This window comes from Caretta caretta, chromosome 7 (genome assembly GCF_965140235.1).
Source record: "Caretta caretta isolate rCarCar2 chromosome 7, rCarCar1.hap1, whole genome shotgun sequence".
NCBI lineage: Eukaryota > Metazoa > Chordata > Testudines > Cheloniidae > Caretta > Caretta caretta.
In genome coordinates this window covers 1,269,076-1,292,123 of record NC_134212.1, presented here as the reverse complement: position 1 = coordinate 1,292,123, position 23,048 = coordinate 1,269,076, and the positions used below count along the sequence as shown (strand labels likewise).

The following is a 23,048-nucleotide window of genomic DNA, read 5'->3' as shown; positions in this document are numbered from 1 at the left end:
TGGGCCCTGGTTCACCCCATGCCTGCCCATGGCTTGGCCCAGCATAGCAGTGCCCTGGGACGCCCACCATGCCAGGCTGCACAGGGCACCGGTACTCCTGGGAACCCCAGGCCCACTCCAGCTCAGCTCCGGCTCCATACCTGCCAGGAAGTCCTTGATCTTCTGGATGAATTCTCGCAACCTGGCTGTGGACTCCTCCATATGGCCTCTGGCTGTCTGGGACCCATCCAGTGTGTCCTGGGCTCGTCTTCTGGCGCCCCGGGCCAGCTCCTGGATCTCCTGCACCTGGAGGGGACTCACAGCTGATTGCTCCAGGCTGGTGCCCAGCTGGGAGCACAGGCATGTGACTGGCACATTTGTACGTGCACAAGGCTGTGGGGTGGAGGGCACCCAGCCATAAGGGTGCCCAGCCCACAGGTGTGCGAGGCCAGGGAAGGCTGTGCACTAGCAGACCCTGTGAGACACACACTCACCAGGACCCCTGCAGCTCGAAACACAGGCCTGATGCCTGAGGAGACCATCCCCACCCCTGGTGATGGGACCCACCCCTGTCGTACCTTAAGGGTGATGGTACCCAGCTGCCCAGCTGTGCTTTCCAACTGGCGAGAGACATCCTGGGCGGTGCGCAGGGCCTGCGTGGAGATGGGGAGCGCCCCCCTGCAACCTGGGCCCCCACAGCGCCGCTGCCCAGAGTCATCCTGGCAGGAGGCCCCTCCACAGGGGGCTTGTTCACAGCCCTGATCTCCCAGCGCCCCACAGATCTGCAGGCAGAGAGCACATGGCAGGGGGTCACCGGAGAGCCAGCCAGCCCTGCAGGGCCCCAGGGGAGGGGGGCAGAAACCTGGGCTTGCCATTGCACTCACTGATGGCCCCACACCTGGGAGGGAGGCTGCGACAAAGGGGGAATGATTTGTATGACTCCTGAGTGTGCCTCAGTTTCTCCCGATGCTCCACATGGCTACCGGGGGCGGGGAGGAGGATTCAGTTTGCTCTCAGGGCAGAGGGAGGCCTGTTCTTGTGACACAGCAGGGAGGTGGGAGTGTTGACCTGGGAGTGTTGCAGGGGAGTTTTACTGGGACTGTCTGCATTGGGGAGGGGAGACGTCCCTTGAGAGAGGATACCAGAGCCAGTAACCTGAGCTGGGAGGGGGATGGGGCCAGGTGACCCCTTCTGCCTGGGAAGCTGGACAAAGGCTGGAGGAGGAGCCGGGGGGAGGCTGGGGGAGTCGGCTGGAGGGGGTTCAGTTTTGGTGAGTTGGCTGGGGAAGAGGAGGGAGCCCTATGGCTGGGGTCTAATCTCTCTATCCCCCAGAAGGGCCTGACTAAGGGGTCCTGTTTGTGCCCACAAGCTCTGGTCTGGACTGTGTTCCTGTCGTCTCTAATAAACCTTCTGTCCTACTGGCTGGCTGAGAGTCATGGTGAATCACAGGAAGTGGGGAGCCAGGCCCTGACTCCCCCTCACTCCGTGAGGGTTCTACACTAGGAAACCAAGTCACTGTTACCACATCGCTCAGGGGGCTGAAAAATTGCCCTCCTGGAGCGACGCAGCAACCCGAGCTGAGCCCGGTGGAGGTAGCGCTAGGTGGACGGGACAGTTCCCCCAGCGATCCTGCCACCCCTCTCGGGGAGGGGGGTTGGGACAACATGGGAATATTTTGTCATGTTTTTATGAGGCCTGTCCGTGCCTCGGTTTCCCCGCAGTGCTGCATGGCTCCCAGTGGGTGGGGAAGGGCTGGCTGCTCTCAGGGCAGGCAAAGCGACGCGGGCGTCTGGGCCTTGCTCCCCATGTCAGTGGGGAGTCTGAGAAGACACCGGCGACTGGCACCGAGCACACAACGCCCCAGAGGGACCTGGATTCCCTGCCGCCCCTGGGGGGCTGAACAATCCCCAGCTGAGATCAAAGCACTGGCGGGGGGGGGACCTGGGGCTCTCCCCTGGGCTCTGCCGAAGGAGGGCGGACAGCCAGAGCGTGCACCAAGGGGCTCCCTACAGCTGGCGGGGTGCTGGCTGAGCAGGGTGGCCGATGCTGCAACCTTCCCGTCTCTGTGCCGCGCCAGGGGACAGCGCGGGGTGAGCGTCTCTGCAGCCGCTGGGCGCGGGGCATGGGGCCCTGCACAGTGGGCAGGGCTCTGCCTGGCTCTGCCTCAGGGGGACTAGCTGGGCAGAGCTCACGGGGCGGAGCAGGGCCTGGAGCCCAGAGGCCCAGTGTAAGGGGGCGGGGAGGCCACGTGGCTGACCCTGGTGGAAGGGTGGGGCCCCTTAGGGGCCTGGCCCACGGAAGGGTTCCTCCCAGGGACTGTTTAAAAGCTGGGACCTTGCACCGACCCTATGGATCCATGACAGAGGGACACCCAAGTCCTGTCCCCGCACTCCCCTGCCTTGCCCCAGCTCTCTCCCTGGAGGGGCTCCTTGGGGTAACCCTGCCCTGGCGCTCGCCCCTGCAACGCAGCAGCACAGAACGCTGCTCTGGGGCGGGCCGGCCAAGGAGGGGGGCACGAGCTAGGAGGGGGCTCGGGATCCGCCCGAAGGGGCAGTTGGAAAGAGCTGTAGGGGAAGGAGGAGGATGCAGAGGATGGAGCGGGTGGAGCTGGGGAAGGAGGTAGGGGATCAGATAACGGACGAACTGGGAAGTGAGACGGAGGAAAGCAGGAAAAGAGGAAAGGTCTGAGGCCAGGAGAAGCGGAAAAGTCAGACCTAGCTCTGGGAGCAGACACTCTTGGGGCTTGTCTATACTGCAACGCTGTCGACAAAACTTTTGTCTTTCACAGGTACTAAAAAAAGCCCCCTCGTGAAATTCCCGACGCAAGTGGCAGTGTGAACGCCTTTGTCAGCAGGAGCGGCAGGCCCGGGCGGCGCTTACCTCAGTCGGCTCCCCAGAAGCGGTGACATCTCCCTCTGGCTCCTAGGCGGAGGCGCGGCCAGGCGACTCTGCATGCTACCTCGCCTGCAGGCGCCGCCCCCACAGCTCCCATTGGCCGCGGTTCCCGGGCAATGGACACTGCGAAGCCGGCGCTCAGGGGCAGCGTGCAGACCCCCCCCGCTCTCCCTGTGCCTAGGGGCAGCCCACCCCCCAGCCAGAGCCCTGCCCGCTCCTGGGCTCCCGCCCTGCCCAATCTGGGCTCCCCCAGCCCCCCCCCCCCCGGCTCACCCTCTCGTTGAGCCTGGAGACGCTGAGCACAGCCGCCCGCTTCTGGGCCTCCTGCAGCGACCTCCTCTGCGCTGCCAGGCTCCGGCGGAAGGTGTCACCTGTGTCACGCAGCAGCCCCTCCGCAGCCTGCCGTGTGCGCTGGGCCTGGCCCACCAGGCTGGCTGGCCCCTGCACCGAGGCACTGGCCCGCTGCGCCGCCTGCCTCGAGCGCTCGGAGGAGGCCCGGATGCTCCGGTAGGACTCTGCCAGGGCACAGGAGCAGGGCATCAGGCCAGGCCACGGAGAGCTCTGCCCCTGCATGGCCAGGGAGACGCGGCTGCACTGCCTGGGGGCTGGGCAGGGCAGGGAGGAGCTGCTGTCATAGAATCATAGAATATCAGGGTTGGAAGGGACCCCAGAAGGTCATCTAGTCCAACCCCCTGCTCGAAGCAGGACCAATTCCCAGTTAAATCATCCCAGCCAGGGCTTTGTCAAGCCTGACCTTAAAAACCTCTAAGGAAGGAGATTCTACCACCTTCCTAGGTAACGCATTCCAGTGTTTCACCACCCTCTTAGTGAAAAAGTTTTTCCTAATATCCAATCTAAACCTCCCCCACTGCAACTTGAGACCATTACTCCTCGTTCTGTCATCTGCTACCATTGAGAACAGTCTAGAGCCATCCTCTTTGGAACCCCCTTTTGGAACCCCCTTTCAGGTAGTTGAAAGCAGCTATCAAATCCCCCCTCATTCTTCTCTTCTGCAGGCTAAACAATCCCAGCTCCCTCAGCCTCTCCTCATAAGTCATGTGTTCTAGACCCCTAATCATTTTTGTTGCCCTTCGCTGGACTCTCTCCAATTTATCCACATCCTTCTTGAAGTGTGGGGCCCAAAACTGGACACAGTACTCCAGATGAGGCCTCACCAATGTCGAATAGAGGGGAACGATCACGTCCCTCGATCTGCTGGCAATGCCCCTACTTATACATCCCAAAATGCCATTGGCCTTCTTGGCAACAAGGGCACACTGTTGACTCATATCCAGCTTCTCGTCCACTGTCACCCCTAGGTCCTTTTCCGCAGAACTGCTGCCTAGCCATTCGGTCCCTAGTCTGTAGCTGTGCATTGGGTTCTTCCGTCCTAAGTGCAGGACCCTGCACTTATCCTTATTGAACCTCATCAGATTTCTTTTGGCCCAATCCTCCAATTTGTCTAGGTCCTTCTGTATCCTATCCCCCCCTCCAGCGTATCTACCACTCCTCCCAGTTTAGTATCATCCGCAAATTTGCTGAGGGTGCAATCCACACCATCCTCCAGATCATTTATGAAGATATTGAACAAAACCAGCCCCAGGACCGACCCTTGGGGCACTCCACTTGATACCGGCTGCCAACTAGACATGGAGCCATTGATCACTACCCGTTGAGCCCGACAATCTAGCCAGCTTTCTACCCACCTTATAGTACTGTGGGGACTCTGTCCCTCTTACCCCCAAAGCTGGCCCCCTCCCATCTTGCCAGCTGCTCCTGCTGGCGGGAGAGGGTGAAGTTCAGCTCCTGCAGCTCCCTGCTCAGGCTGGCCAGGCGGCCCCTCTGCTCCACGTCCACTCCAGCCGGCTCATCCAGGCGCCCCTCTGCGGCCTGCAGCTGCTTCCACACCTCGTCCATGTCCTTCCTGGGGGCACAGCTCAGAGTGGGCACAGGGCAGGACCTGCCCCCAACCCTGTCCCAGGGCCCAGGTCCAGCGGCCAGACCCTTCTCCCCAGCACACCGGCGGGCACATGGGCGCAGGAGACGGACGTCCAGAGGGCTGGCCAGAGCCAGCGCCCGGCGTCCTGGGAGGGAAAGCAGGGCCCATGAGTAGCTGCTGGCAGTTCAAGGCACAGCTGCAGGAGGAGTCTGCGCCAGCCCCTCATGCCAGCCTTGCCAGTGGGGCTCAGCCCTGCACCCACACGGGGTCTCCATCTCCTTGGCCTCTGCTGGGCCTGCTCGCAAGGGGCCAGCCATGCCAGCTGGGGCAGCAACATGGGCATCTGCTTCCAGCCCAGCAGGCGGGAGGGCAGGACCAGGCTGGTCCCGCCGGGTGCTCAGGGTAAAGGGTCCCGTCGCCGAGCCCCTCCCCCCCGGTGCCGCCCCCTTGCCTGGTGCCGTCCAGCCGGCGGCCCAGCTGGCGCAGGAGGGGGGCGCCCTGGCTGCTCCCGTCCCCGACCAGCCGCTCCGTGCTCCTCAGCTTGCTCTCCAGGTCCTGCAGGCGGCTGTTGCTGAACTCGGGCCCGGGGCCTCCCTCCTGCAGCGCCCGCACCTGCCCCTGCAGCTGGCGCAGCCGGTCGTGCAGCCGGTCCAGGGCCAGGTCCCACTGAGCGAAGCAGGGCGGGCAGCGGTGGCAGCGGGGGAAGTTGTCCTGGAAGCCGCGCTGGCAGTGGTCGCAGCGCTGCCCCGTGAAGCCGGTGAGGCAGACACAGTGCCCGCTGAGACGCTCGCACTGCGGGCTCTCCACCCCGGCCGGGTGACAGTCACAGGCTGCCGGAGCAAAGGGGGCACGTCACAGCCTGGCCGCAACCCCTGCCGGAGTCTGCACACAGCCTGGCACGCCAGCTGCCGGTGTGTGGGGGGGGTGTTAACCCTTTGACTGCTGACCCATGCCCGAGCCACTCCCATGGCAGGGGGCAGGTCTCCAGCCGTGCCCCCTGTGATGAAGCGGGACTGTTCTTAATGGTTCCTCTGAATAGTGTGGGGGTGCCTCAGTTTCCCCTAGGCAGTTCTTAAGTATCTAGGTGGTGCGGTAAGGGTGTGTGATCATTGCAGAGCCCTAGAGGGCAGGTGTGTGCAGGGGTCTGGACACAGAGAATGGTCGACACCCTGTTTCCTGGCAACTGATGGCCTGGGCCCTTCCCGCCTGCAAGGTGAGAGCTAAAGGGTTGGAGAACAAAGGAATCCGGTGACCTCCTGGCCTGGGAAAGGGACAAAGCCCAGAGGAGGAGGAGGAGGAGGGGCTGGGGGGAGTTTCAGTTTGGGGCTGGCTGGAGACCTGGAGTGAAGTGCAGACGTGGTTGTCTGGCTCACTGCCCCCCAAAATTGACCCAGCTGAGGGGTCCTGTTCTCTACACCTACAAGCTCTGTTTTAGACCATGTTCCTGTCGTCTAATAAACCTCTGTTTTACTGGCTGGCTGAGAGTCACGTCTGACTGCGGAGCTGGGGGGCAGGACCCTCTGGCTTCCCCAGGAGCCCCGCCTGAGCGGACTCGCTGGGGGAAGCGCACGGAGGGGCAGAGGAGGCTGAATGCTCCGAGGTCAGACCCAGGAAGGTGGAAGCCGGGTGAGCTGTGTGTCCTGCAGACAGGTTGCTCCCAGAGAGGAGACTGCCCCAGAGTCCTGCCTGGCTTCATGGGGAGCAGTTCCAGAGCATCGCCCGGGGACTCCGTGACACTCCCCCACCCCAGCTCTGACAATGCAGCGAGGCCTTGGCTGCACCAGCTCTGCAAGCTCCGCAAAGGCCCAAAGCCCCAGGCCCTTCTCTGCGGGGCAGGGGGCTCAGTGAGGGCAGAGCAAAGCAGCCTGTCCAGTGTGGGGACCCCTCTCGCTCACCCCCATTCACCTGTGGCTTGCCTCCCACCCCTCTGGGTTCACTCCCATCCCCTTCCGACTCACCCCCGACTCTCCCCCCCCCGGCTCACCACCATCCCCCTCTGACTTGCCCCCCCACTCCTCTGGGCTCACCCCATCACCCTCTGGCTCAACCCCACTGGGCTCACCTCTCAGCCCCCTCTGGCTTGCCCCCTGTGAGGTTAGGAGTGTGATATCATATCTCATTGACAGGTGACACAGGGCCAGAAAGAGTTAATGACCTCCCAGACTGACCTGACCCGGGGCCCAACTTTAGAGACTGCTTAGGAAGAGATGGAAAGGAGGAGAGCTGTGAACTGCAGCCCGCACTGCTAGAGAGAGAAGGGGAGATGCTGGCTCAGGGCTTGTGATGTCAGCAAACGAGTCTTGTCTATTGCCACGGCTTTGATTCAAAGATCAAAACAGGAGTGTGAAGATCTAGGAAGACACTGGAGGGCAACAGTGTTGTTGTCTCTCTGTCTCCGGGAAGGTTGGGGTAACCTGTATCTGAACCGTTTAATGATAAATTACCCTGGGCTAATTGCCAGGATGTTTGGGAGAAGGAAGGTTGAGCCTATTGTCTTCTCAGGCCAAGAGGCTGCTGGAAATGTATAAAAGCCCTGGGACACGATCGTCCTTCATCTCAGATCGGCTTTGGGTTTCAAGAAGGGGAAACCCTGAGCCATAAGGATTGAGATCCCCAGTCACTGACTGGAGTCACCCTGAACATGGACATTGGACTGTAACCTCTGGGCTGTTTCTAAAAGGACGTTTGGCCACTACAGACTCACCATCTCTGCTCGGTATCGTGACCTCAAGAACTGAACTCAGGTCGCTCTGTAGACTGATCTCTCTACCAACTCTCTCTCCCTTTTCTTTTTGAATAAACTGTAGTTTAATTAACGAGAATTGGCTATCAGTGCGTATTTGGGGTAAGATCTAAGTTATCATCGGACCTGGGTCTGGGGCCTGATCCTTTGGGATTGGGGGAACCTGCTCTCTTATATGATGAGAGAAGATCTTCAGTAATCATCGTCGTATCTGACGTGTGTCCGGAGGGAGGCCTGGGGCGGGCACTGCGTTGTGTGGACGTCTGAGTACCCAGGGAGGCTGGTTTGGTAACTCTGAGGAGTGGCATATCCACCGGCGTTCGGGGTTTGTCTGCCCCGCTCTGTCTGCAGTTCCCCCTGACTGAGTGACCTCAGCTGGCTCCCACGGGCAGCATTGTGAGCCCCCCGCATGGCTCACCCCTCATCCCCCATGGCTTGCCTCCCACCCCCCACCCCTGGGCTCACCTTCATCTCCCATCTGGGCTTGCCCCCTGCCACGCTTTGGTCTAGCGCCCATCCCCCATCTGGCTCTCCCACCACCCCCTGTGCCCCCTCCTGGCTTGCCCCCCACTCCCCTCCAGCTCACCCCCCATCCCTTCCAGGTTCCACTCCAGACTTTCCCCCTGCCCTGCCCCACCCCCCCACGGCTCGACCCCAGGACTTGCACTCCATGTCTCCGCCCACATCTCCCCCCACACACACTCACCCATGCACTCCCGCTCTGGCTCGCCCCAGTGGTTCTCCTGGCAGTCGGCGCAGGTGCGTCCCCCGAAGCCTGGCCGGCATGGGCACTGCCCTGTGAACTGGTGGGCAAAGAAGACACTTAGGTGGAGCAGAGGGAGCCCGGGCACCCCCAAACACAGGCCTCCCTGGGCCCTGCGCAGCCCGATGGCCCCACAGCGCAGCCTGCCCATGCAGTGCCCAGCAGGGCACGGCCCAGGCCGAGCGCCAGGCCCTGCTGCATGCCAGGTGGCACCCAGCCCCTGCTCCCTGGCACGGGCACTCACCATGTTGCAGCCTTGCTGCAGGGAGTGGGCCGGGTGGCAGCCGCAGGGCTCGCAGCCCCGCTCCCCACCGAAGCTCCAGAAGCCGGGGGCGCACTGGTCGCAGTTCTTGCCCACCACGTGCACGCGGCAGGGGCAGCTGCCCGTGAGCCGGTCGCAGTAGCAGGTGCCGGAGGCGCAGTGGGCAGGCAGCGTGCCCAGCTGGTTACAGGTGCAGCCTGGGAACAGCAGCAGCAGGATTGGAGGGGCAGGGTTCAGCCCCCTCCCTCTGCCCACAGATACCCACAGCCCCAGGGCACTGCCATCTCCCACACTCAGGGACAGGGCCGTGCTGGGCCCTCTCCCCCCGTGTCTGCACAGTGCCAGGGCCTGGGACCCCAGCCCCACTCCCTGTGATGAGATGCCAGGCCCTGTCCTGCCCCACTGTGCCAGGCCCACCCTGCCCCTCCCACGGCCCCACCCCACTGTGCCAGGCCCACCCTGCCCCTCCCCACGGCCCCGCCCCACTGTGCCAGGCCCACCCCGCCCCTCCCACGGCCCCGCCCCACTGTGCCAGGCCCGCCCCCCCACGGCCCCACCCCACTGTGCCAGGCCCAGCCCAGCCCCTCCCCACGGCCCCGCCCCACTGTGCCAGGCCGAGCCCAGCCCCTCCCCACGGCCCCACCCCACTGTGCCAGGCCCACCCTGCCCCTCCCCACAGCCCGACCCCACTGTGCCAGGCCCACCCCGCCCCTCCCCACGGCCCCGCCCCACTGTGCCAGGCCCACCCTGCCCCTCCGCACGGCCCCGCCCCACTGTGCCAGGCCCAGCCCAGCCCCTCCCCACGGCCCCGCCCCACTGTGCAGGCCCCGCCCCCCACGGCCCCGCCCCACTGTGCAGGCCCGCCCCGCTCACGTCGGCAGCTGCGCTGCGGCGCGTTGCCGTGGTAGCCGGGCCGGCAGGCGGCGCAGCGGGGCCCGTCCGTGTGGTGCAGGCAGCGCAGGCAGTGCCCGGTGCGGGGGTCGCAGGCCTCGGGGTCGCTGGGGTCGATGTTGCCGTTGCACTGGCAGGGCCGGCAGCCCCCGCCCTCCTGCCCTGGGGCCCCGAAGTAGCCGGGGGAGCAGCGGTCACAGCGCGGGCCTGGAGGCGAGACCAGGAGACGCTCGCGGCCGGCTGGGCGATGCCCCGGAGGGACACCCCGGCCCGGGCAGCCTCAGGGGCCCCGTCCTGCTCTCAGGACCCAGAAACGCCACCAACGCCCCCCACCTGCCTCTGAGCCCCGTGCCAGGAGTGTGCTGCTCGGCTGGAGCCCCCCGGCCTGGCGCCGTGGGGCCCGGGGACCGACCCCACGCACGCATCCCTGGGACGGCTGCCCAGGCCCCAGGGCCGGCACGGAGCCCTGCCCCCCACAGGGCTCTCGGGAACCAGCCGGCCCCAGATCACCTCCCCGGCCCCCTGCAGCCCCCAGCATCGCCATCGGGAGGGGCTGGGGGTGAGCGGGGCCGGGGGTGTCTGTATTTGGTTTTTTAAAGGAAAAGGGTAAACCCCACCCTCCCTGGCAGCCAGCAGGAGCCCCCCGCCCCGCCCCGCCCTCCCTGTCGGCCAGCAGGAGCCCCCCGCCCCGCCCCGCCCCGCCCTCCCTGGCAGCCAGCAGGAGCCCCCCGCCCCGCCCCGCCCTCCCTGTCGGCCAGCAGGAGCCCCCCGCCCCGCCCCCCCTGTCGGCCAGCAGGAGCCCCCCGCCCCGCCCCGCCCTCCCTGTAGGCCAGCAGGAGCCCCCCCGCCTGCCATGAGCAGGGCTGGCATAGCGCCCAGCCTGCAGCCGGGGCTGCTGGCAGCAGCAGATAGTGCTGTGACGGTGCTCTCCACGTGATTTTATGGAAATATGCGAACGAGTGTGACTATGATGTAACTGGAATATGCTTCAGGAAAAAGGTCTCTGGTACGGGGTCATTACAAAGCTTATAATCTACTGAGTGTGGTCATCCCATTTGTATGAATGTATCATCCTTGTATCTGAAACTAGAAATATGAAATATAACTCTGAGGTCCTATTGTAATTATGCAACGTATGGGCAATTAATGGTGGTTTGGTATCTTGGCTCCCGTTAACCAGGACAATTGACTGTAGATGGCTCTGTTTACTTGCAAGCCTTCCTGTGAGTCTGGCCGGGAAGAATGAAGGCTTGGGGTCACACGGGACATGTGACCATGTCACCTGGTACTGGAATCCATCTTAAACCTGGGGCTTTTCTGTTTAGAAGGAGGGGTGGGGACCCAGAGAGACAAAAGATTCCCCCCTTGTGCCAAAGCTATAAAAGGGGGTGGAACAGAACAAATTGTCTGGAGTCATGAGAAATCCCCTAGTTACCACCTGAGCTGGAGCGAACAAGAGCTGTACCGGGGAAAGGATTGGGCCCAGACTAGGAAGGAGTCTAGTCTGTGAAAGAAGCTTATTGGAACATCTCTGAGGGTGAGATTCCATCTGTAATCAGTTTCTTAATGTATTAGGCTTCGACTTGCGTGTTTTGTTTTATTTTGCTTGGTAACTTACTTCATTCTGTCTGTTATTACTTGGGGAACTGCTTAAATCCTACTTTTTATACTTAATAAAATCACTTTTGTTTATTATTGAACCCAGAGCAAGTAATTAATACCTGGGGGTGCAAACAGCTGTGCATATCTCTCTATCAGTGTTATAGAGGGCAATTTATGAGTTTACCCTGTATACGCTTTATGCAGAGTAAAACAGATTTATTTGGGGTTTGAACCCCATTGGGAGCTGGGTGTCTGGGTGCTGGAGACAGGAGCACTTTTAAGCTGTTTTCAGTTAAGCCTGCAGCTTTTGGGGGACCTGGTACAGACCTGGGTCTGTGTTTGCAGCAGGCTGGCGTGTCTGGCTCAACAAGACAGGGCACTGAAGTCCCAGGCTGGCAGGGAAAATCTCAGCACATCAGGTGGCAGTCCCAAGGGGGTTTCTGTGACCCAGCCCACTACCACTACATCTCCAGTGGGACAGGCTAGGGGGCTGCACGTGGTGGGAGGCAGAGCCCAGCCTCGCCTCCCTCTCTCTGTGCCCGCAGCCCCTGAGAGCTGGGGGAGGCCCTGCCCTGTGTGGTAACCCAGAGGAGGTGGATGGGTCCCTGGAGCCCTGAGCTGGGTCCAGAGAGCAGTTGGAGGGAGCCAGGCCCAGCTCTTTCCCCTCCACAGAGTTGGGGGATTCCTGCCCCATGTGGTGCCCCCCAATCTTCAGGGTGCAGTGCAGGCCGGCTCTCTTCTCCCCCAGCAGCTCCCAGAGCAGGCTGTGCTGCCTGGCATTGGCGGGGGCGGCCTCGCAGGGTTTGGGTCTCCTGATTGCTCTGCCCAGCAGCCGCCCATCCTTGGGGATGCCCCGGGGCAGCTCCGCAGAGGCTGAGCAGCATTGCATGGGACCAAGGGCACCCCCTGCCCACTGCCCCCGGCTGCTGCCAGCCCCACGGCCTCTCGAATGGCTGAGAGGGGCTGCCACCTGCTCCCCCATGCGGTCTCCCCGAACAACGGGGCTGTGCCCAGCCCCATGACCTCAAGAGTGGGGGGGCAGTGCCCTGACCCCGTTATCCCCCTCCCCCACTGCTCACCCGTATAGCCTGGTGCACACAGACAGACGATCTGATTGGTCTCCTTGTCGGCATGGCAGGAGTTGCCATGGTAATGCCGAGTCCCAGGGTACCCCGGGCATGGGCAGGGCCGGCACTGCTGCCCCGAGCCCAGCACCGGGTCACCATAGTAACCCTCCAAGCACCTGCCCACAGCACAGGGAGAGAGAAGAGGGAGATGAATTCGGACCAGAAACCACCTCGCCCCTCCCCCGCCTCTGCTCCCCACAGCCAGCCCCCCACCGCTGACCCCCAGCCCCTGCTGCTGACGTCTGGCCAGCCCCCTCGCCTCTGCCCCCGTCAGGCCGCACCCCAACTACCATCCAGCCCCACCACTGCAGCCCCCCAGCCTCCCTGCCATTGCCTCCCCAGCCCCACAGCCAACCCCCCATCACTCCCACTCCCCCCGCTGCTGCCCCCCATCCCCACAGCCAGCCCCCCCATCACTGCCCTAATCCCCATGGCCAACCCCCAATTGCTACCCTCATCCCCACAGCCAGCTCCCCACACCATCCCCGCATCCCCATGGCCAGCCCCCATGCTGCCGCCCCCACATCCCCACAGCCAACCCCCCACCGCTGCCCCCTCAGCTCCACAGTGAGCCCCCGTTGCCACCCCCCATATCCACGGCCAGCCCCCCACTGCTAATCCTTGTCCCCACGGCCAGCCTTCCCCCCCACCTGAGGCAGCCCACACTCTGGCTGCCCCCCAGCCAGCCCTCCACGCTATTCCCCATTGCGTCTTCATCACCCAGGCCTCAACAGCTGTCCCGCGCAGTGGGACCATAGCTGTGCCCCCGCCCCGTGGGGCCCACACACCCACCTCTCACAGTGGAGCCCTGTGGTGGCGTCACGGCACTGCTGGCAGGCCCCGGTGTGGGGGTCGCACTCCTCCGAGTGCCCGTTGCAGTGGCAGGGCCGGCAGGCGGGAAAGCCCCACTGGCCCCACGAGCATTGGTCGCACCGGCGCCCCATGGCACCAGGCTGGCATCGGCACTGCCCGCTCACGGCATCACAGAGCTTGGAGACCGAGCCCTCGGGGGAGCAGGCACAGCCTATGGGACAGGTGGGTGGGGCGTCACCCAGCTGGGCAGCCAGACGGACAGCAAGCATGCCCAGAGCACCCCATACCCAGACAGACGGACACAGACGGGGCCCGATGCCTGGAGCGTTACTGTGACAAAGGGGGGATGTTTAAAATATTTTTATGAATCCTATGTTTGCCTCAAGAAAAGGAGGACTTGTGGCACCTTAGAGACTCACCAATTTATTTGAGCATGAGCTTTCGTGAGCTACAGCTCACTTCATCAGATGTATCACAAAAGCTCATGCTCAAATAAATTGGTGAGTCTCTAAGGTGCCACAAGTCCTCCTTTTCTTTTTGCGAATACAGACTAACACGGCTGTTCCTCTGAAACATGTTTGCCTCAGTTTCCCTGGAGGAAGAGCAAGACCCCAAAGGGCTCTGGTACACCGCAGGGGTTCCTCCTGGAGACCTCCAAAGGTGGGGGTGTAGCCCTGATCCTGTGGGTCTGTGTCAGTCACTGTCCTGGGTAGTGGGCTTTCCCCGTCTTCTCCTATCCTCCACTGAGATGGGTCTGCCGGCTGGGACAGCTGGGCGGACAGGTAGAGGCCTTGGTTGGTAGGTGCTGGATTCCTCATTGTCTTCCCCAGGCTCCACTGATAGGGGGATTGAGGCCCAAGCAGCTGGGGACACCCTCCCTCTGTCTGCTAGCCTGCCCCAGAGCACACAGCCCTCCCCCTCCCTGCAACAATGCAGCACAGGGGAAACTGAGGCATGCAGGCTTCATACCAATATTACAAACCGTTCCCACTTTGTCACCTTCTTGCCCCTTTGTGACCCAACAGAGCGGGATCACATCAGCCAGTGACCCCCCAATGTTATCCATAGGTGCCCCAGCATCTATCCTGTCCCTTTGGTCGCTGGCCGGCCAGGCATTTCCAGGATCCGCCCAGCACCGTCGGCAGTTTCCAGTACACCATTCAGAGCAGTGTCATGTCCTCTCGGAGGTCGGCGCTTTTGGGGGGCACTAGCAGGGGCCACGGGGGAGTTTCCATGCTGCCCTTTGCCATCCCAAACCTTTGGGTTTGAAACCAGGCTTGGGTCCTGCCACTGCCCCTCCCCCTTGTCTGCCAGGAAGTGAGGAGGGCAGTGACCCCCTTCCCCCAGGGGTCAGCCAGCTGCAGCCCTGGCCCTACGTTGGGCAGGGAGGGACCCCTGGAGCACTTGGGCAGATCAGAGAAGGTTTGGCCCCCTACAAGGCTAGTCGTATCCCAGCCATGTCTGGTGCCCTGAGGGTGGGGAAGCCGGGATGCAGGATGCTCCTGCATGTGGGCAGGGCCCTCTGGAGTCATGTCCCAACGCTGGGACTGGGTGTATGCAAGGCCCCCACCTCCCCTTGGGGTAACCTGCTGCCCCCAGGACAGAGCCCTCTTAGCCTCCCCCCCCCACCCTGTGGGCTGGAATTTGGGCTCTCTTGGGGAGACCCCACCACGGCCATGGCCCCCCTCAGACCAGGTGTCTCTGGTACCAGCAGCCACCTCCCAGCTGCTTTCCCCTCCCCTGGGACCTCGTCTGGCCGTGGTCTTGCCCTGCCTGGGGGTTCAGCTGGGGACTCAGCCCTGCCCCTGCACCCTGGGACAGTGTCTGGGCCCATGGGACTCAGCTCCCGTGTGTGGGCGGGGGGAGGGGGGATTCCTTTGCCCCACTCAGCCTGGGGTCTGGGCTCTGGGCTCTGGTTGCAGACAGGCAGGTGTCTAGCAGCCCTTCCTCTGTGTTACAGGAGGGGGAGCCCCTCCCTCCGCCTGCCAGCCGATCTATTGCCTTCCCTGGCCCCTGCTCTGAGCCTGGCTGGCGTGGGGCAAACCCCGGCCTGACCCAGGGCAGAGGGAGAGCTGCAATGCCCCCTCTTCCCAGGCCCCAGGCTCAGGCCAGGCCCCTTTGCATCCCTTTTCTCAGGGAAAGCCAGGGGGAGCGAGCGAGTGGCCGGGGGTCTCGGAGAGCCGAGATGGAACGTGTGTCGGAAAACGACCAGAGTGGGCCCGGGGCTGGGTGAAACAGGGAGGCGAACTCGTCCTTTGCCCAGCCAGGCAGTAGGGTGACCAGGCGAAAAGGGACCCTGGCAGCTCCGGTCAGCCCTGCCGACAGGGCCATTAAAAACCCGGCCGGCGGCGCAGGGGGGACCCGGGGCTAAGGCAGGCTCCCTGCCCGTGGGCACGAGGGCAGCACGCCCCACGCAGAGCCGCCTGGCCGCCCATGCGCCGAGAGGCCACAGAGTCGCGGTAAGCGCCAGAGTGACCCCGCACCCCAACCCGCGCCCAGATCCCCCTCCTGCACCCCAAACCTCTCATCCCCGGCCCCACCCCCGGCCGGAGCCCTCACCCCCCCCGCACCCCAACCCCCGCCCAGATCCCCCTCCTGCACCCCAAACCTCTCATCCCTGGCCCCACCCCCGGCCGGAGCCCTCACCCCCCCCGCACCCCAACCCCCGCCCAGATCCCCCTCCTGCACCCCAAACCTCTCATCCCCTTTGGCTCTCCTGGGCTCTCCTGGGCTCAGGCACATCCCCCCCAGGGGAGCACAAGGTGGGGTTGATGGGAGGCAGCCCTGGGGTGGGCAGTCACCCAGACGGAGCGACCGACCGGGCCGGTGCTCCCAGGGCGACATGGGGACAGACACACAGGTACTCACGGCTGCAGCCGGAGGGCCCCAGTCCATAGGCGCCTGGCGCACACTGGTCACAGCGCCGGCCGATCACGTGGGGTTTGCACGGGCACTGCCCACCCACCGGCTGGCACACGCTGCTGGTGGAGCCTTGGGGGTCGCACTGGCAGGCTGGGGAGAGAGGGGGACCAGTGGTGCTCATGGGGGCCCCCTTGGCACACACAGGAAGAGAAGTCAGGAGTCCCGCCCCCCAGCGCTGGGCTCACGGAGGAGCGTGCTTGGCAGAGCCCCAGGGCAGGGCGTTAGCTGCCATTCGACCCACTCCGCCCCTCAGCAAGCGCTGCCCCCCCAGATTCCCAGCCCAGGGAGCCTGCCCAGCACTCCCCCAGGGCCCTGGCCAGCACCCTCCCCAGGCCCCCCCCTGGCCGGCACTCCCCCAGGGCCCTGGCCAGCACCCTCCCCAGGCCCCACCCCGGCTGGCACTCCCCCAGAGGCCCCACACCCCCGGCCGGCACTCCCCCAGGGACACCCCCCCCAGGTGGCACTCCCCCAGGGCCCTGGCCAGCACCCTCCACAGGGACCCCCCCGGCCGGCACTCCCCCAGGGGCCCCACACCCCCGGCCGGCACTCCCCCAGGGCCCCCCCCCGGCCGGCACTCACCCAGGGCCCCATCGTGCAGCAGGGCAGAGATGCTGCAGAGCAGACGGGTGCACCTCTCGGGCAGCGCTGGCATGGTCGCCATGCGGAACGCCTCCTGGCACGTGTAGCGCTCCAGCTCCTCCCGGTGCTGCACCGCCGCCGGCTCGCTGCCACGGAAAGCCGGCAGCTCCAGCACGCGCGGCAGAAGGACGAGCTGGGAAGGGAGAAGCATGAGCGCAAATGGGGGGCCCAGCCTGTAGGGCACGGGCTGGGCAGGGCAGCAGGCCGCACTAGGCCAGGAATGTGGGGGGCAGGGAGTAGGCCAGGCTGGGCTAGACAGGCTGCGGGGGGAGGTGCGGGGGGCCACTAGACAGGCTGCACCGGGGGAGCGGGGGGCACTGGGGGAGCGGGGGGCACTGGGGGAGGGGGAGCACTGGACAGGCTGCACTGGGGGAGCGGGGGGCACTGGGGGAGGGGGGGCACTGGACAGGCTGCACTGGGGGAGCGGGGGGCACTGGGGGAGGGGGGGCACTGGACAGGCTGCACTGGGGGAGCGGGGGGCACTGGGGGGGCACTGGACAGGCTGCACTGGGGGAGCAGGGGGCACTGGGGGAGCGGGGGGCACTGGACAGGCTGCATGGGGCGGAGTTAGAGGCAGGTGCTGGCTGGACTAGGCATAGGGCATGGTGGGGGCATGGCCAGGCCAGGCGCGGCGCAGAGGGGGCACAGGCTTAATGCCACAGGCCAGATGGATGGGCAAGCCCAGTGGGGCAGGCTGTGCCGTGGGCCCATGGGCCGGGTAGCACAAGGTGTGGGCTGGGCAGGGCCAGGCAGGGGATGCAGTGGACCAGGTGTTTGGGGCCAGGGAGACAGGGGTGCGGGCACTGGGGAATGAGAGCCAGAGGCAGAAGTGGCACCCAGCAGGCCCGGAGCAGCCCTGGGGCCCTCCCCACCACCACATCATGGTACTGCCGGTGGCACCTGCCAACGAGCGAGCGGCACGGTACATGCAGGCAACAGACGTCCTGTCATCTGCTACCACTGAGAACAGTCTAGATCCATCCTCTTTGGAACCCCCTCTCAGGTAGTTGAAAGCAGCTGTCAAATCCCCCCTCATTCTTCTCTTCTGCAGGCTAAACAATCCCAGTTCCCTCAGCCTCTCCTCATAACTCATGTGTTCCAGACCCCTAATCATTTTTGTTGCCCTTCGCTGGACTCTCTCCAATTTATCCACATCCTTCTTGAAGTGTGGGGCCCAAAACTGGACACAGTACTCCAGATGAGGCCTCACCAATGTCGAATAGAGGGGAACGATCACGTCCCTCGATCTGCTCGCTATGCCCCTACTTATACATCCCAAAATGTCATTGGCCTTCCTGGCAACAAGGGCACACTGCTGACTCATATCCAGCTTCTCGTCCACTGTCACCCCTAGGTCCTTTTCCGCAGAACTGCTGCCTAGCCATTCGGTCCCTAGTCTGTAGCGGTGCATTGGGTTCTTCCGTCCTAAGTGCAGGACCCTGCACTTATCCTTGTTGAGAGGAGGCTCCCCCAGAGTCCTGGCTGGCTTCGTAGGGAGCAGCTCCAGAGCACGGCCTGGGGATGCCGTGACAGGTGGCAGCTGGCGGGAAGTGACTTACGGCTCAACCAGGGCACTGGCAGGTTCCTGTCACACCCGGAGCTGGGCACATGGGCTCCAGCTCACAGTGCCGTGGGGGGCTTCAGCCCACAACACCTTGGGGCAGTGAGTAGCTGCTGGAAGGACACCCCCTGCTCTGCAAAGCCAGGCGACGTGGCTACAGCCCTGGCTTGGCCTCTCCCCGCCCAGTGCAGGAGGCAGCTGCCATGCCTGGCCCAGGGCTCTCCCAGGGAGAAGCGGGGATTGGGAGGGGTGCCTGGCAGAGGCCACGTGGGGACTCTGGGGTCAGGACCTGGCACCCCCCTGCGCAGCCGCTGGCTGAGGGGAGAGGCTGCTGAGGGCAGCTCCCGCCAGCCCCTGCCCTTACCGAGTCGATGAGGATGAAGGCGGCTGGGTGGCGCTGGACCACACCTGCCCGCTGGAACCGCATGGCGATCTCGTACTGGTTACTGGGCTCAAAGCAGAAGGGCCGGGACAGCAGGGCGTACCTGGGGGCAGGAGGCAGGGGTGAGGGGCAGGAGGGTAAGTGGTGTGGGCTGGCCGATTGGGGCAAACAATGGGGGCTATGACACAGGGGGGCTGTGAGCCCAGCCCAGCATGGGACAGGGCCCTGGGTGGGGGTGGGGGCTCTGAGCCCAGCCCAACGTGGGACAGGGCCTGGGGGGAGGGGTTGTGAGCCCAGCCCAACGTGGGACAGGGACAGGGCCTGCAGGCGGGGAGGTGAGCCCAGCCCAGTGTTGGTCAGTTTGCCAGGCTGGGGAATCAGCTGGCACGGGCTGGGCTGCGCACGGCATGGCTGGGAGGCTGGGGGGCTGTGCCCCCTTGGCAGGGCTGGCTCCTAGCCCGGGCAGCAGCTGGTGAGGGGATGCACTGAAACATTGGCCCGAGCCGCCTGGCAGCGAGGGCACTGGTGCCCCACGAGGGTCCCCAGGCAGGGGGAGGAGAAAACAGGGCCTGGATCCGGCCAGGAGCCCCCCTGTCGGCTCTCACCTCTCGGTGTGCGGCAGGCTTTCCTTGTATCTCTGCTCCGAGGGCAGCACGTTCCCGCAGCGAGGGCTCGTGGGCAACGCCTGGGCACTGACGCTGACGATGGCCTCCCAGTCCTCTGTGGACTGCAGGGAGAGGGGTTGGGGCGCCCCGCAGCTGGGTCCCCAAGGGCGGCAGCCTACAGCCCTCCCGAGGGAGTGGGGGCACTGCCGGGGGTGGGCCCGGTGGTGCTGGCAGGGGAAGGAGCCCTGGGCTGGGGGCTGGACAGGCCCTGGGAGATGAACCGGGCCCCTGCAGCGTTCCTCAGGGCAGCCTGCTCCCGGCATGGGCCCCTTGCCCTGGGCAGCCGAGCTGGGCGCTGAGTGTGGACTCTGCGCCGGGTGCTCTTGGGGCTGGGCCCCACACACCAGGGGAGCCCGGTGCCAGGCCACCCCCTCCGCCATCAGCTAGGGCTGCCAGATGCCCAGTTTTTGACCGGAAAGTCTGGTTGAAAAGGGGACCTGGTAGTGTCCGGTCAGATGTACTGACTGGACACCCAAAGTCCAGTTACCACGGGTGGGGGGAGGCCCTGTGTCATTAACCCACATGCTCCAGCCCCTGCTCAGCCAGGCCGCCCCCTATGCAGGCAGCAGGAGCTCCAAGCCAGCCCCGGAGCGGAGGGAGCCCAGCGGGGCGGGGGGAAGGAAAGGAAGGTGGCAAGATCCAGCAAGTGACAGGGGTGGGGCTGGGAGTCTGGGTACCAGCAATTAGAAAGGTGGCAACCCTACCATCAGCCCCATGCCCTGTGGCAGCCTGGCGCCCAGCCAGCCCTCCCCCATCAGCCCCACACACCCTGCAGGAGCCCGGCCATCCCCTCCCCTGTCGGCCTGTTGCCACCGGGCAGCCTGGTGCCCAGCCACCCCTCTGTGCCCCACACACCTCGGGCTCGTAGCGGATCAGGATGTCGTACTCCATGGGGTAGGGGATGTTGTCGATGTGGAAGGACAGGCCGGCCCCATCCCGCACGCGGGCGAAGCCGGGCCCCGTCCATGTGATCATGTGACCCACATGCTCCCGGGACACCACTTCCACGTCAGGCTGGGGGGCAGAAACCTGGGTCAGTGCCCTGCCCCTCCACCGCTGCCCCTTGCCCCCACCTGCCCCCATCTCACCCCATCCCTGCCCCCCACTACGCTCAGCCCATTCCTGTCCCCACCCCTCCACCACTGCCCCCACCTGCCGCATCCCTACCCCCACTCCTGCTCCCTGCTATCCTCCCTTATGTGACAAAATGGGAATTTTTTGTAGTGTTTTTTATTAATCCTACGTGTGCCTCAGTTTCCTTTTACACCCTGCATTGCTGCCCAGTGGTGGGAGGATTATGGCTACGTCGGCTTCACAGGGCTCTCCCCTCGCTTTGTTAGCCCCCCTCCCCAAGAGGCGGGCACTGTGGCCAGGGAAGAACTCCTGAGGGCCTAGCACTGTCCACAGTGGGGCAGGTCGTCTGGGCATTGGCACCCCAAGCGCCGGATGTAGGCCTGGTGGGATCACATGGCCGAGCCTGGGAGAGGAATGGGACTCGGGGGGCTGGCCCACTGAACGGGCCCTCCGGGGCACTGCTCGAGAACTGGGGCATAGCTCCGACCCTGTGGATCTGTGACACCCCACAGCCCCCCCATTCCTGCCTCCATCCTCCCCCCCCTTCCTCCTCCAGGACCCTCCCCCCCGCTCCTCACCTTGTGCTGGGGCTGCCGGCTGCGCCGGGGCAGGGCTCGGTGCTGCCGGAGCCGCATGGCTCCACGTTGGCGGCGCAGACGCCCCTTCCGCCCATTGGGGAGCCCGCGGGAGTGCTCCAGGCAGTCCGAGGGGGCCTCGGGGCGCAGCGCTCCCTGCAACGGGCCAGGGTCAGCCTGGGAGACCGCCAGGGGCGTGGGGATGGGGGCTGCGCCGAGTACCCTGGGGGATGGGGCTGAGCCAGGGGGACTGACGAGGGGGCAGGAGGTTGCTGTGGGGGGCTGGGGTTACCCTGAGGAGACCCCCTGACCGCAGCAGGCTCCAGCTGGCCAGAGGGATGCTGACGCCCGGCTGCACAGTGTAGCTGGTGCTGGGTCCTGTTGCTCTGCGGGGGGCAAAACCCCCGGCCCAGACCCCAGCCTGCCACGAGAGACTGGGCCCCACAGCCACGGAACTGCACTTGGGAGGGGTACTGAACCCGTGACCAGCTGTGACGTTATTGACTTGAACTGGGACCATATAGAACATCGTTGCAACCAAGGTCCCGTAGTGGCACTAAATCTTGTATAAAGGGGGTCAACTAAGGTGTCTCAGACAAGGTGCTGGTTTGCTGGTTAGGATGATGCTGTCTGTGTGCGTCTATCATTTTGTAGTTAAAGTTATGAATATTGGCTCTGTCCTGTCTGTATTTCAAACCTGTGCTCTGCTTCTGGGGGACACCCCAGACACGTTGGGGTCAGCTCTGCCTAGCCTGCTGGACGGCCCATTAGGGACCATCAGCGACACAACTGACCCAGTGAGAGAAGGCAGACGCGCCTGGGGACTCGGCCAGGCGTGCAGGGACCTGCCTAGGGACCGAACTCTGAGGTGTTTCCAGGCCATGGATGGGCAGCTTGTCCTTGGGACACAGAAAGCAGAGACCACACGGCAAGAGACTTTCAAAAGCTGCTGCAGCTCCTCCAGCTGGTCTTCAGTCCTGCTTCTGGCCTCTGGAGGGACTTGGCGACCCTGAAGCTTTGACCCAAGGACTGAAAGACCCATCCCAGCTGGGGATGTTCTCCAGAGACTGGATTGGAACCTGCCGTTTATTCCATCGCTGCTGCAAGCCTGACCCAAGAACTTGGCCGTCACTGGACGTCATTGATTCCATTGAACCCGTTCTAGCTCTCGTCTCTGTCTTTTCCGTTTATGAACAAACCTTTAGATTTTAGACTCCAAAGGATCGGCAGCAGCGTGATCTGTGGGTAAGATCTGATTTGTGTATTGACCGGGGTCTGGGGCTTGGTCCTTTGGGATCGAGAGAACTGTTTTTCTTTTACTGGGGTATTGGTTTTCACAACCATCTGTCCCCATAACGAGTGGCCCTGGTGGGGATACTGGGAAACTGGAGTGTCTAAGGGAATTGCTCGTGTGACTTGGGGTTAGCCAGTGGGGTGAGACCAAAGTCTGCTCTGTTTGGCTGGTTTGGTTTGCCTTGGTGGGCACAGAAACCCCAGCCCTGGGCTGTAACTGCCCTGCTTTGAGCAGTTTGCCTTAAATTGGCACTCTCCGTTGGGTCCTGCTAGAACCAGCATCGTTATAACACGGGACTCTGTGCGCTGCCCACCCCCTCGGCCCTGAGACCCCACACACTGCCCCCCCTTGGCCCCAGACCCCACGTGCTGCTCCCCCTCGGCCCAGGGACCCTGCACGCTGCCCCCCCTTGGCCCAGGGACCCTGGGTGCTCCCCCCCGGCCCTGGGACCCCACATGCTGCCCCCCCGGGCCCCGGGACCCCACATGCTGCCCCCCCGGGCCCCGGGCCCCCACATGCTGCCCCCCTCGGGCCCCAGGACCCCACATGCTGCCCCCCTCAGGCCCAGGACCCCGCGCCCTGCCCCCTCCCAGCCCCGAGACCTGCAGCAGCCAGCATTGGGTGCCCGCACTCACCGGCAGCGTGGGGTGGGTGGGCGCGTGTCCTGTGGCATGCTCTGCCTCGTAGCTGTAGTAGTCCAGGGGTGCACAGAAGTAGCCGGGCTGCACCTGGTCACACTGGCGCCCGATGAGGTGGGGCCGGCAGGGGCACAACCCGTCCTCCATGGAGCACCTGGGGGCGGCACAAGCCCTGTCCATCCTGGGCTAAGGGAGCCTGCTCTGCCCTGTCCCTTTGTCCCGGGGGAGCCGGCCCAGCCCAGGCCACATGTCCGTGTGTCTGTCCCAGGGCAGGGGCCATGGGG

The 23,048-nt window shown here is 64.2% G+C and overlaps 1 protein-coding gene across 5 annotated transcripts in view; it reads right to left on the bottom strand.

Moving 5' to 3' along the window:
• Positions 1-23,048, bottom strand: part of LOC125639428 (laminin subunit beta-2) — a 58,044-nt gene that overhangs the window by 5,737 nt on the left and 29,259 nt on the right. For all 5 annotated transcript variants that reach the window (XM_075130171.1, XM_048856465.2, XM_048856467.2 and 2 more), the window contains 17 exons: positions 22,762-22,918; positions 20,836-20,988; positions 20,039-20,197; positions 19,124-19,245; positions 18,501-18,621; positions 16,516-16,708; positions 15,883-16,026; positions 12,994-13,225; positions 12,154-12,317; positions 9,455-9,679; positions 8,564-8,778; positions 8,263-8,359; positions 5,265-5,643; positions 4,614-4,798; positions 3,148-3,389; positions 558-761; positions 141-285 (listed from right to left, as the gene is read on the bottom strand). In XM_075130171.1, coding sequence (XP_074986272.1) covers positions 141-285; positions 558-761; positions 3,148-3,389; positions 4,614-4,798; positions 5,265-5,643; positions 8,263-8,359; positions 8,564-8,778; positions 9,455-9,679; positions 12,154-12,317; positions 12,994-13,225; positions 15,883-16,026; positions 16,516-16,708; positions 18,501-18,621; positions 19,124-19,245; positions 20,039-20,197; positions 20,836-20,988; positions 22,762-22,918 — 3,137 coding nt within the window. The remainder of the gene's footprint in view (positions 1-140; positions 286-557; positions 762-3,147; positions 3,390-4,613; positions 4,799-5,264; positions 5,644-8,262; positions 8,360-8,563; positions 8,779-9,454; positions 9,680-12,153; positions 12,318-12,993; positions 13,226-15,882; positions 16,027-16,515; positions 16,709-18,500; positions 18,622-19,123; positions 19,246-20,038; positions 20,198-20,835; positions 20,989-22,761; positions 22,919-23,048) is intronic.